We start from the raw sequence: 14,452 nt of genomic DNA, 5'->3' as shown, positions 1-14,452 counted from the left end.
CTTTAGTCAAAGAAATGAAAGGGATGACTAATATCTAAATGGAGAGAAAATACAAAAAACTGAAATGCAAACAGACTTGGGAGTCCTTGTGCAGGATTCCCTCAAGGTCAATTTCAGGTTGAGTCTGTGGTGAGGAAGGCAAGTGCGATGTTTGCATTCACTTCAAGAGGACTAGGATATAAAAGTATAAAATGTTGCAATTTTATAAAGCACTGGTGAGGCCTCACTTGGAGCATTGTGAACAGGGTTAGACCCCTTATCTTAGAAAGGCTGTACTGAAACCGGGGAGGTTTCAAAGGAGGTTCATAAAAATGATTCCAGAATTGAAAGGCTTGTCACATGAAGAGCGTGTGATGGCTCTGGGCCTGCATTCACTAGAATTCAGAAGAATGGGCCGGCTGGTGGCGCAACGACATCTACATCAGACCCGGGAGTGAAGGTTCCCGGGTTTGAAATTAGTCGGGTCCGTTCCCGAGTACGCTTTCCATCTGTGTCAGGTTGAGTGTCAAGATCGCAACTCGACCTCGTAAAATAAAGGGAAAATACTGCGAAAATGTCTGTGTAAGGAGTGGCACGCCACAGTCTCTCTCTCGCTCCGCGCCTTATAAAAGCCATGAAAAAGACATCACGGATGCACGCACGGACACGCAGACGCACAGACACGCACAGACTCGCAAGCACGCACCAAAAAAAAAATTCAGAAGAATGAGGGGTGACCTATCGAATGTTAAAAGGCTTTGATAGAGTAGATGTGGGTTGGATCTTTCTTATGGTGAGAAGATGCTTTGATGCGAAGATGGTTCCACTGACAAGTCTGATGTTGATTGCTCTAGGAGTGCTTTCCATACTATTACAGTGACCAAGGACACCTCTTTCCGAGACAGGTTTTGCCAGTTAGCACCAGTGGAGGGTGAAGATGTTTGGCAGCACCTGCTTAAAGTGGAGGAAGTTAAGTTCAGTCATGGAGCAGGGGGACCTGAGCCACCAGATGATACGAGTGATAGACAGCGGAGGCACTCTCTGATAGACAGGAAGGGTCACAAAGGGTGGCTAAAACTGAAGGAGCTGAAGGTGGGATAAGGAGGATTCAAAGAGTCAGGAACCTCCCAGATAGGCTGGCCTATGACTCACCGAGTGTTGAGAACAGTGTTGCATCTACCCCCTAGTGAGATATGTCACTACCATTTACAAATGGATTGGAGATCCTGACATCATGAAATTCCTCTGAAAACTGTGTTATTAATGATGGGTTAGTAAATTTCAAAGTCATGAGGACATGACCATTTTTGGTGGGGGGGGGGGGGAGGAGAGAATGGAATGCCTGGTTAAGATTTTTACTGCTATGCTGTAGGCTTTTCATTTTAGCAGTTCTGCAAGAGGAGTCCGCTCTGCTTTTAGCATGTCTGCATCTGAGCTAAAAATAAGAGGCTATGTTGTTCAACTTAGGAATGTTGTGTCAGCCAATCCAGATGGTGGGATTGGGAGAAAGTGCTAGAGAATGCTGGGCTGAGGGGTCTTTGTGACGGACACTGTTGGGGGTTGAGGTCTTTTTGGCAGGAGCTTGAGGACTGGGGAAAATAGTTGAAGATGCTATCCTTGTTGCACGAGGTGCTTTGTGCAGATGACTGGCTTTTAGGAGGAAGAACCAATACTCTTGTGGGGGAGCCAGTTTGTTTGAGGTAGATTTCAAGCAACATTCGGAAGGTGGTGTGTGCTTTCACACAGACTGCGGGTCCAGTGCGCGAATTAAAGACAACTTCAAGATGAGCCCGACTTATGCTCACATTTGGACTGGATTAACTCTAATGGACCCTTTAATTGTTTTTATTTTCTTTTTCCTACTATCTGTTCGATAAAGCTGAATTTGTAAATATACTTTCTTTATAATTGTATACAGTGTGCAATCTGTTTTTTCTTGATGATGGCTGATTGCATGGGGGCAGTATTTACACAGTATTCACAAAGACCAGGGTTCAGGTGGCCGAAACCCAAGCCATATCAACCCTAAATGCACGGACTTTGAGAAAGATGGTTTTCTCACCACTGAGTCCAGTGGCTGTTAGCAAGGGGTTAATGAGCCTCATCTCTGGAGACGCCCAGTAAAAAGGGGCTTCACAACGTAATAATTAAGGGTCTGTGATGTAGGAGTCAAGTATCTATATTCTGTCTGTTGAAGTCATATTTATTTTATTTCTGTATTACATTTTGTGGCCTGTTTATTATGATAATCTGTCACATTGGCTGGGATGTGGTTGAAGCAAATGAGTATAGTTACGTATACACACCTATGCTTGGTTAGTTGTTTAGTTTAGTGTGGTGGAGAGGGGTAGAGCAACGGAAAAGGATATTTGTTTTGTTGACCACTATTCAATCACTAAATAGGATACTAGTGGAACACTATTAGAATATTTAGTTACATATGGAATGCTAATTTAGTCGACTGCTTAGTTATGCTAATTGTGATGTTACTAGAACACTAACTAGATTGCTAACTTCTCTTAAATACATTAGCTTGATTGCTAACTTCATTACTTCTTTAATTTGAATGCTATATTACTAATTTCATTCCGTTAGTTTATTTTAAGTCACTACAAGATTGTTCATCTTGGCTGGTTTCGTAATACAGTAAAGGATCGAGCACACCTTTTACAACTTTGGTACATTGTTATTTTTGAAGCACATCATAAAGTGTTGACCTGCTGGCTTAGTCTCCCAGTGATTCTGGTTTGTTTTAAAGTAAACACTACAATGAATGTACTTTGAACTTTGCAAAGCTACCATAGTCAGTTTTCACAGATGAGCTGTGTACAGAGTGTGTTAATGGGGAAAAGGTTAAAGACTTAAGTCTCTTACTGACCAGGTTGGCTACCTGACTAGGTGAAGCTGAAGAGAAAGACACAGCAATCAGGGAAAAAAGAAATCAAACTACAAGAGGAAGTTCAGGGGACTTTCTGGTGGATATTCTTCATCTGGACTGGCAGTGGATGATTAAGACGTCAACACGCATATAGCTACACCAGTACAACAGAGCCATAGGGATAGCAGGGTTATTTAGGACCAGGAGCCTGTAATTGGATTGTCTAACTCATCTAAAGGAAGAAGCTTGATAAGCATGGCTGTTGGGTGCAAACAGCTCATACACATAAAGGAGAAAGTTGCAATGCAGTATGGAGCTAGGTGAAAGCATCCTTCAGCACTGCTACAAATATTCTAAAATTCAGTTAATTTCAGTGGATCCATGTCCTAATATAGAGGAAGTCACCATACCAATCCCACCCTTCCCACATTCACCCTCCAAAGGGGGTGTTTGCCACAACAAGTGTCTGCTATGTAAGTGCAGCTGAAGAGTGGGAGTATTTGGACTACAATTGTATACTATGAAAGACAATCAAATTGGAGGTGAGTTAGCATCAGGTTGATAAAAGCAAGGAAATGATCATCAAGGGTAGTGGCAGCTTTCTAAACTTCTTCCAGGATTTACAATGCCATTTCCAAACCACTGTATCAACGTCACATAATGGTAGCAGCTATACAATATGCTCACATTAAAGCAAAAATAGTTCAAGAGACATTGGTTTCTCAAATGATCACGCAGACACACCAGGTAGTCAACTACTACACAATCATCTTCTGAAGAAGTCGCATATTACCAACAGCAATCCAGTGATCACTGATAACAGAAAACAGATGGTGAAAATGAGAAAACACCTCCACTTCTGTCTGCTCTTGATTAAAGGCTCCCTAAGCATAAACAGAGGTGTCAATCCTCACCCTTCAACTCTCCATTCACCACCAGATTTCTCCACCTACAAATCTATTCATACACTTATCTTCACATTTATCAATGTGGAATTCAAACCATTTTTCTCCTCCTGCTAGTCTTCACCTTCATCTCCATAAATCAAAATGACGAATATCCCATACAATAGCCATTTACGTTGGAATCAAATAAAACACACTTTCCAGCTCTTTTCTAACAGAAATGGGTCACTAACCCACAATCATCTTGGAATGTAATTATAAATCCTTCACTGTAAACCATCCTTCAAACCCCATCCCCTTCCCTGTTACATTCCCTCCCACTTATAATGTTCAACACCAAAACCATGTGATCTGCTACTTCTTCCTGTTCCCATGAACCATGAGCTAAAGTTCTTCCATCGTTACCCTGTGCATCAGCCCTGATTTTAATGTTTTCTCTATTTCCTCATGTCCTCTCCAATGTTTTCATCAAAATGGCTTCCCAGTCTCTCTATTAAACCCTACTCTCGTAAAAATGCTAACCTCCAAACGTGCTTTCCTCTTCCTAGAGATGCTGCCTGGCCTGCTGCGTTCACCAGCAACTTTGATGTGTGTTGCTTGAATTTCCAGCATCTGCAGAATTCCTGTTGTATGCTTTCCTGGTCTTCATTTTATTCAAATTTTTCTATTCTTCTATCTCTTTTGGTATTGTCCTCTCACTTTGTGATGATACACCATCACATCCTCTACATAAACAAATAACTTTTGTCCTTTCTATTCATGCAGATCCCAACTCTAATCTTCCTTCCCCCTCTCAAGTCCTTCAAGGTGTTGCCTCAGATCAAATCCACAACCAATGGAACTTTTGAACCATATATCACCACTAGACTTGACAATTCAAACAACCTCCGAGCCTCCAAGTAGAGTTATCCAAGAGAACCTCTGAGGCAGAGCGAAGTTGAGATGGCGCTAAACAGCAACTCCTTTGCTTGCAACTTCAGAAACAGCTCTATTTCCATCTTTAATATCTTTATTTTTCCCTTTCTGGGTTCTTTTAAAGACCCTGCCCTGGAGTTACACGCTGACTTCTGTTCTCTGGGTTTTAGGACTGACAGTTGTTCGGCATGCCTGAGAGTCCAGCTTGGATTTGGAAGCCTAAGATCTCGGGGCACTGGAGACGGACGGATTGAGAGTCGGTGTTACTGCAAGAGAACCGCGTGTCATTGGGGGAGTCGGAAAATCTACTGCTCTATCTTACATTTTGGACATATTATATTAACCGTGAGGACTGTCCGATATGGGTTTCTTTAGAAGCTAACTCAGTTAATAAATTTTCTATTGTTTCTCTTCTGGGATCCTCACTCCCTTTATCCTTTAGTAAACTAACTGAAAATTTGGTAGTTAAACACACTTTGAACATCTGGGTACAATTTCAGAAATTCTTAGGTCTATTGAGATTTTCTTTGTCTAGTCCCATTTGTTCTAACTATTTTTAACTCTTCGATGACCGATTCAGTTTTTAAAGAATGGGATAGATTGGGTATTAAATGTTTCCAGGATTTGTTTGTTGGAGGAAGTCTTCTTACATTTGAGCAAGTGGCAGCTAAATATAGTTTACCCAAAACTCACTTTTTCATTATTTACAAATTAGAGGCTTTCTGCATTCTCAACTATATACATTTCCTATAAGTTCCGATAAGGACTTATTAGATGTAATTTATAATTTGAAACCTTTTTATAATGGTTCAATATCCAATATTTATGGTATATTGCTAGGAATGAGAAATGTTTCTATAGACAAAATTAAAAATCTTTGGGAACAAGATTTACAGACTTCAATCTCTGAGGAAACTTGGAATGAAATTTTTAAATTGGTTAACATTTCATTGTTATGTGCCCATCATTCTCTCTTACAATTTAAAGTGGTTCATAGGGCTTACATGTCTAAAGATAAGCTAACTCATTTTTATTTGGATATATCTCCTTTCTGTGATAGATGTAATAATGGAGAAGCTTCATTAATTCACATGTTTTGGACACGTCCAAGCCTTGAAAGATACTGGAAGGAAGTATTCCAAACTTTCTTGGTACTTTTCAAGGTAAATTTTAAGCCTAACGCTTTGACCGCATTATTTGGTATTGTTGGAGGAAAAGACTTTATTTTGGAGACAACTGATTTGCATATTTTGGCTTTTATTTCTCTTATAGCTAGGAGGGCACTCTTGCTTAAATGGAAGGATGCTGTTCCACCTGCTCATGCTCAATGTTTACGTGATGTTATGTCAAGCTTAAATTTAGAGAGGATCCGTTGTTCAGTTTTTGAATCTAGCCAAGACTTTTATACATTGTGGGGACCATTTTTAAGTTATTTTCAAAACTTTTGATTTGTTGTAAAAGTACAGATGGTGGCTAATAATATGTTACTTAATGATAAGGGTTTTTTCCCCTTTTTTCTCACTTTTCCTAACAGCTTTGACTTAGGGCTTAGATTTTTTTTTGTATAACAAAATTATTATATTTCAATATTATGATTTAATTTAATTTTTACAAATACAGGGTTTTGAGATTGTAAATGTATTTTTAATACAATGTATATGGTACTATTTTTTTTTCTTTTGACTTATAACATATCTTCTTGTACTCTGTATTCTTCTATGCAGAAACTAATAAAAATATTGAAAGAGGAAGATCTACTGCTGTGCCCAAAGACCTGGGATCTTTGGGATCTTTGAGATCTTTGGGAAGAGACCTCAGAAAAAGTGACATAACAGACTTTTAGCATCGTAAACCAGCAAGTTGTTTGTTATGTCTTCCCGCTCGCTGGGAAAAACGGAGACACCTCCTTCTCCCTTATTAGGGGGTGAGAGAGAGCCTGTGGTATGTCAAATGCAAAGTCTTTGCAAGTTTGTCTTTGCAATTGCTTTGCTCGTGCTTGAGGGTGGGTGATGATGCTTTTTTTTTGCTGGTGGAGAGGGGATTGGTGCTTGCTGCCGCTTACGCACGGGAGGGAGGGGAGCTGGGGGGGACATTGGGGTTCTTACCTTTAACTGTCGTTCGTTCTTTGGGGCACTCTGTTTTCGTGGATGTTTGCGAAGAAAAGCATTTCAGGATGTATATTGTATACATTTCTCTGACATTAAATTGGACCTTTGAACCTTTGAGTAGAGTTTCTCATATGATACTCTCCAAACCAGAGGTCATCCAAAACCACATTACACCAACTATAAACTCCACAAGGTCAGGGTCATTCTTTAACACTGTGTTTATTGATCCGCATTAGCTCCTGCTTAGCAATTGTTGGATTTTAAATTCTCACTCTTGCTTTCATGTCCCCCCACACAGAACCTCTCCTACTCATCTCTTCCCTTTCTCTCTGAGCTCCTGAAGTTCTCCACCTGTGCTCTTCCAGTTAAGAATTCCAGACTTGAATCACCTTATATCTGTAGCTATAAGAAGCTTAAAGCTTGGAATTTCCTTTCATAAATATCTCCATTCTCCTTCCCCTTAAAAACTTGCTACTTTAAATTTATAAATTTAATAAATTGATTTATTATTACTACATGCACTGAAATAGGGTAAAGACTGTGTATGGCATGCCATATATACAGGTCATTTCATCACATCAGTACATCAAGGTAACAAATGGGAAATGCAAAAGCACAATATAAGCGGGAGGAGAAGATGGCAGCGCGCCGCGCGTGTGCAGCTCTCCGGTGAAAATGATATTGTATCTGTTAAATAGGGGCCGTGGACAATTCTGATTTGATGGAGAATGGACATGAAAGCACAGAGAAACATCTGGAGAAATTTCTGGAACGCCTGTTCGCTGCTGTCGTTACTGTGTGGTTGTGAATATTTCGGAAGAGAGGCCTCAAAATCCCCGGCCTTGCCTGCTTTTGGCAACCGAGAAGGAGGTGAATCGTTCGGACAGAGATGGCGCTCAGTACTCAATGTCGGAGAGCTGATCGGAGTTCGAAGTTTTCAGATGACTCAGAGTCGGATTGTGGTCGGCATGGCAGGGAGAGTTTTTCTTCCCTCTCCTGTCTGAGTGAGATGTGGGACATTTGAGAAACTTTGAACTTTACTGTGCTCACAGACTTCTTCATCAAGTTATGGTATTGTTACACTGTTTGTAACTATATGTTATAATTATATGGTTTTGTCAGTTTTTTCAGTCTTGGTTTGTCCTGTGTTTTGTGATATCACACCGGAGGAAATAATGTATCATTTCTTAATGCATGCATTACTAAATGACAATAAAAGAGGATTATGAGTCTTCATAATCATAAAAATAAGGTGTTATAATTACAGAGAAAGTAATGCAGGCAAACATAGGTACAAAGCCACAGCAAGGTAGATTGTGGGCAGGAGACCACCGTATCAAAAAGTGGTCCATTCCATAGTCTTATAATGGTGGTATAATAGCTATCGTCAAGCCTGGTCATATGTGCTTTTAGACTTCTGTATTTTCTGCTAGATGCTGGGGCGAAGGGTGCATGTGGATTGAAGACAAGATATCTGAAAGTGGATGGGGTCTTTGATCATGTTGGCTGCTTTACCAAGGCAGTGAGAAGTGCAGACAGAGTCCATGGGCGAAGGGAGGTTAGTTCCCATGATGTTTGGAGCTATCACCAAAGAAATAGTGCCGAGAAAACTTGTGGGCAGAAAGAAAGATAAGTCCCCTGGTCCTGATAGAATGCATCCCAGGGTACTGAAAGAAATGGCAGAAGTTGTAGTAGAGGTTTTGGTGATAATTTACCAAAATTCTCTGTAATCTGGGCAGGTCCCAATAGATTGGAAGACAGCTAATGTCATGCCACTGTTCAAAAAAGGATGTAGGCAAAAGGCAGGTAACTACAGGCCAGATAATTTAACATCTGTAGCTGGGAAAATGCTTGAAGCTATAATTAAAGAAATAGATGGGTATCTGGAAAAAAATACATCCATCATGCAATCACAGCATGGATTCAGCAAAGGCAGGTCCTGTTTTACAAACTTACTAGAGTTGTTAAAGGATATAACAAGCACAGTGGATAGAGGGGAATACATGGACATTATTTACTTGAATTTCCAGAAAGCTTTCGATAAAAGACTTATCCATAAGGATGCATAGAGTTGGGGGTGATGCATTAACGTGGATAAAGGATTGGTTAACTAATAGAAGGCAGACAGTTGGGATACATGGGTGTTACTCTGGTTGGCAATCAGTGGTGAGTGGTGTGCCACAGCAGTCAGTGCTTGGCCCACAACTGTCCACGACTAACAATCTGGAAGAGGGGACTGAGTGTACCGTATCTAAGTTTGCTGATGACATTAAACTGAGTAGAAAAGTAAATTATGTAAAAGATATGGAGAATCTGCAGAGGGATATAGATAGGTTAAGTGAGTGGACAAGGGTCTGGCAGATGAAGCACAATGTTGTTAAATGCAAGATCATCCACTTAGGAAGGAAAAATGAAAGAGCAAATTATTATATAAATGGTAAAAATTTGTAGCAGGCTGCTGTGCAGAGCAACTTGGGAGTGCTTGTGCATGAATCACAAAAGATGGATGAGCGAGTGGAGGGAAGGGTTAGTAACTTTGCTGATGACATGAAGGTGGGGGGTGTTGTGAATAGTGTGGAGGGCTGTCAGAGGTTACAACGGGACATTGATAGGATACAAAACTGGGCAGAGAAGTGGCAGATGGAGTTCAACCCAGATATGTGTGAGGTGGTTCATTTTGGTAGGTCAAATATGATGGCAGAATATAGTATTAATGGTAAGACTCTTGGCAGTGTGGAGAATCAGAGGGATCTTGGGGTCCGAGTCCATAGGACACTCAAAGCTACTACGCAAGTTGACTCTGTGGTTAAGAAGGCATACGGTGTATTGGCCTTCATCAATCGTGGGATTGAGTTTAAGAGCCGGGAGGTAATGTTACAGCTATCCAGGACCCTGGTCATACTCCACTTGGAGTACTGCGCTCAGTTCTGGTCACCTCACTACAGGAAGGATGTGGAAATTATAGAAAGGGTGCAAAGGAGATTTACAAGCATATTGCCTGGATCGGGGAGCATGCCTTATGAGAATAGCTTGAGTGAGCTTGGCTTTTTCTCCTTAGAGCGGCGGAGGATGAGAGGTGACCTGATAGAGGTGTATAAGATGATGAAAGGCATTGATCTTGTGGATAGTCAGAGGATTTTTCCCAGGGCTGAAGTGGCTAACATGAGAGAGCACAGTTTTGAGGAGCTTGGAAGTAGGTGCAGAGGAATTGTTGTTGTAGTTGTTTCTTTTAGAAAACGTAGAGAGTGGTGAATGTGTGGAATGAGCTGCCAGGAATGGAGGTGGTGCGGATACGATAGAGTCTTTTAAGAGACTCCTGGATAGGTACATGGAGCTTATAAAAATAGAGGGCTATGGGTAATTTCTAAAGTAAGTATATGCTTGGCACAGCATTGTAGGCCGAAGGGCCTGTATTGTGCAATAGGTTTTGTATGTTTCTATGGTTTGCAGGTACATCAGGCGATCAAGGCGGCAATGGGAATGTTGGCCTTTATTGCTATAGGGACTGAATTTAAGAGCAGGGAGGTTATGCTCCAACTGTACAGGGTACTGGTGAGGCCATACCAGGAGTGCTACTTGTAGTTCTGGTCTCCTTATTTGAGGAAGGATATACTGGCTTTGGAGGCGGTGCAGAAGAGGTTCACCAGGTTGATGATTCCAGAGATGAGGGGGTTAGACTATGAGGAGAGATTGAGTTACCCGGGACCATACTTTCTGGAATTCAGAAGAATGAGAGGAGATTTTATAGAGACATAAAATTATGAAAGTGATAGATAAGATAGAGGCAGGAAAATAGTTTCCACTGGTAGATGAGACTAGAATTACTGGACATAGCCTCAAGATTTGAGGCAGTAGATTTAGGATGGAGATGAGGAGGAACTGTTTTCCCCAGAGAGGTAAATCTGTGGAATTCTCTGCACAATGAAGCCGTGTAGGTTAACTCAATAAATATATTTAAGACAAGGTTGGACAGATTTTTGCATAGTAGGGGAATTAAAGGTTATGGGGAAAAGATAGGTAGGTGAAGATAAGTCCATGGCCAGATCAGCCATGATCTTATTGAAAGGCAGAGCAGGCTCGACAGGACAGATGGCCTACTCCTGCTCCCATTTCTTATGAACTATATCCACAAATTACTGCACTTCCTTGCAAACTTGGGTGGAGTTGTTCCTATGCAAGCCTTGATGCTTCCAGACAGAATGCTTTCTTTAGTGTATCTATAAAAGTTGATGATGATCAATGGGGACATGTTGAATTACTTTCACCTCTTGATGAAATAGAAGCACTGCCACACTTTCATGACCGTGGCATATACATGGTTGGACCAGGAAAGTCACTTGTGGAACAGTTGCACAAAAAGCACAAAATGCTTCTCCTTATAGTATGATGTCCAGTATATTTTAATATTGCTTGTGTAAAGCACTTTTTAAAAATTTAATTTAAAGCCACTGTACCAAGAAATTGCAGCTTCTACAGCTGCTACTTCAACTCCAGCAACCCAGGTTTTGTTCCCTGTGCTGTCTGTCTGGAGTTTGTATAGACTCTGATAGCCTGGGTTTTCTTGGTTGCTCCAGTTTCCTCCCACGTTCCAAAAAAATGTCCAAGTTGAAAAGGTCAACAGCCCACAATACATAGTAAAGATAGATATTGAGTTGGGGAGAATGACGTGAATGTGAAGAGAATAAGATAGAGAGAAAATCAGGGCAACAGGGCTGATCTGACAATTGATAATTTGGATATTACAGGACAACATCCTCACCTTGGCCCCAAGTCCTTCTTGGGTTTATTCTGATGTTTTGTTGAATTGCAGTTACTTGTCTCTGTGTTGTTAGTCTGTTCCTGCTGAGACAGCTGGTCACTTTTGCATTTCTCCTCAATCCTCATTGGATCTCTCTCTTCACCAGCTGAGTGTTGCTCATTGGCTAAATACACAACAATAAGATATACAGAAAGCTCGATGATGTATTGTTTGTACCCATGTTCTGACGGCTAAATAAATAGGATTGGACAGAATATTATGGAAGAGTGTACAAGGAAGTAGTACGGAATATTCATAAACAAAAATATAGAATCTATCAGAGTGCTACAATCTATTTTGAGCCATATTGCAAAGTAATATTGTGATGGGCATGGAATATATCAGAAATTGGGCAGCAAGAGATAATTGAATGACTGGTGCAGTGTAGCGAACATGGAAATATTTTGGGAATCTCTGAATGGTTATGGGCATAATGTGAGGACAATGGAAACTTGGAATACTTTTATGAAAAATATCTGTATAGTGTGAACTGTACTCCTCTGGAAATGTAGCTTTCCCTTGTGGTTCTAAATTTTATTTTTATTTACTTTAGAGAACTGGATTTTGAGTGGCAAAATCCACATTTATCTGTTATCCCTAACTGCCCTTGAGAAGTTGTTGGTGAGTGATCTTCTTGAACAGTTGCAATCCTCTCAGAGTAGGTATTTTTAGTGTTGTAAGGTAGGGAGTTCCAAGACTTAGATCCAGGAAAGGCAAAGCAAACTTTGTAGAAAGAGTGGGTTAATTTAATGATGCTGTATCAATGAGCAACGTTCTGATCACATGACAAATACTACTGTAACATGCTGTAGGGTTTCACTGCCGTGTAACATGCTGTAAGGTTTCACTGATAATGTAATGGTTTCTCTGTAGCAGCAATGTTTGGATTATGACTAGAGACAACAGGGTTTGGAATGCTGTTGTTCTTTCTTGAGTCTGGAAGAGAGATGCTTCGCAGTCTTTTGCCAGGAGAAATGAGGAGGGAAGGCGCGGATGGAGAGGGTTGGTAGACCACCAGATGGGGTGGACTTGGAGTGAGGGTCTGAAGGGCAGCGCCGATCGGGGGAGGTCAATGGTGGACAATCGGTGATCAGTGAATTCCAACATTGTGCAATAGACTGTTTCATAAGATTCGGCTCTTTTATTTTGTGTCTTCTTTACTAACCATATAGTCAAGTCAGAATTAATCGTTTAATCGCATATTGTATACTGCTTGTTATTTCAGGGTACTGATTTGTAACAGGATACACATCGCGCAGCATCCACCCAAATGAGATTTCTTAAGTTTGGCCAGGCCGGGGGCTGTCACCCCCTATATTTAGCCGCTAGCCAAAGCGAGAGTTACACTACATTAAAATGGAGGAATTGAGAGAAGATGTAAAGAGGCAACACCTTCACATTCTACAAAGCCTGTTGCTGTGTAAAGCCAGAGGTGTGGTCATAATTCAAAGGCTGCTCCCATCCTACTTACCCTGATAGTCTATGGTTTCTGTTTGTACTTTTCCATGTTCCCCCACAGATAAGGCAAACGGTGAAACAACTGAGCTGCAGTTGAAACATCAAAAGAAGGAAGGAATGAATGTTACAGCATGTAATGATAGAACTTCTAGTGACGGAGTAACATCATACTCAATAAACTTTCAACAGTGCCAATTCTTGTCACTACCAAAAGTCTAATTTGGTCAGTTTAATCACATCAGATTCCTACAGATCTATTTTTTAAACTATTCTTGTCCATCCTCAAAGAGCAATCATATTCCACTTCCATTTCTACCTCCCTTAATATAAACCACAATCAACTTTCATCATCTGAGACTTAATTTTTGAAATGTTCCCCTATAGCCTGCCAATTACAATCATCTTCTTTCTACCCATCAAATGCCAAATATCTCCATTGACTCCTATTTGAATTCACACAATGGTCTCGTCAAACTTTCCTTTGTGATGTGAAAGTTATCGATCACTCTTTACATCGTACCACTCTTCTTTCCTTGGTTTACCTTTACATAAACTGCTCAGAACATGCATCACTCCCTTACCATGCCCATGGGGAAATTCTTAAAGGCACTGTATAGTTAAAGAGGGAGTTCTGCTTTCTTTCCATTTAGTTGCAAGATAATGTGAAAATCCATTTGGGTCACTATACAAGGTGGTCTCAAATATCTCAAAGATTGCCAAATGAAAGCCACCATAGCTAAAATAACAATTTTAGATTATATTCCTGCAGCTCATTCAATACTATAACACATTGTAAAGACCATCAAGAGGAATGATGTCAGAAAGATGTGTAAAATAGATCAGCTCTAGAATTCGTGAAAATGTAGCGTCTACCTGTAAATGTTTTCTTATTATGAAAATATGCAACTTAAGAATTTAGACGTGACTAAATAGCATGTCATCCATTCAAACACAAGGCACTATCAAAACAAAGGGAATAGTAATTAAGGTCAACAGGATGAGCTCCTCACCTGGATCCTTTGTCCTTCATAGCATCTTCGTGGAGTTTTGTGGGACTTTTTTCATTTCCTTCCATGCACTTGGCTCCTTCGTGATCAAATAAACTGTTACATTCTCCCTCATTTCTCACAGGTTCCATTCCGTCAACAGAGGACAATTGCACGGTGGCTGAAATACATTCGTTAGTAAGTGGAGTATATAAAGTTGGGCTTCACAGAACAACTGTCTTCTCAATCTAAGAAAGGTGCCAAATGAAAAAGGTCAGGCATTGATTTGCAATGTCAATGTACTGCTGAAGGTACATAGTACTATCAGACTCTTCAGCAGGGAAATGGGTGGGTAGTTGACAAATACCAAAAATTACAAATATCGAGGGGCTGGTCCATCCAGCAGGTATACGGTATTCCAAACC

The 14,452-nt window shown here is 40.6% G+C and overlaps 1 protein-coding gene across 6 annotated transcripts in view; it reads right to left on the bottom strand.

The window, feature by feature from the left end:
• dnaaf1 (dynein axonemal assembly factor 1) overlaps positions 1–14,452 on the bottom strand; it is a 162,423-nt gene that overhangs the window by 95,607 nt on the left and 52,364 nt on the right. For all 6 annotated transcript variants that reach the window (XR_011889223.1, XR_011889224.1, XR_011889225.1 and 3 more), the window contains exons 5-7: positions 14,052–14,208; positions 13,055–13,128; positions 11,545–11,707 (exon numbers count right to left, since the gene is read on the bottom strand). Coding sequence is in view for 3 of the 6 variants with exons in the window: in XM_072279240.1 (XP_072135341.1) it covers positions 11,545–11,707; positions 13,055–13,128; positions 14,052–14,208 (394 nt within the window). In the remaining 3 variants the exon portion in view is untranslated. The remainder of the gene's footprint in view (positions 1–11,544; positions 11,708–13,054; positions 13,129–14,051; positions 14,209–14,452) is intronic.

This window comes from Mobula birostris, chromosome 15 (genome assembly GCF_030028105.1).
Source record: "Mobula birostris isolate sMobBir1 chromosome 15, sMobBir1.hap1, whole genome shotgun sequence".
NCBI classification, from domain to species: Eukaryota; Metazoa; Chordata; class Chondrichthyes; order Myliobatiformes; family Myliobatidae; genus Mobula; species Mobula birostris.
Note: the sequence above shows the minus strand (reverse complement) of the source record. Positions and strands in the feature narration are given on the sequence as shown.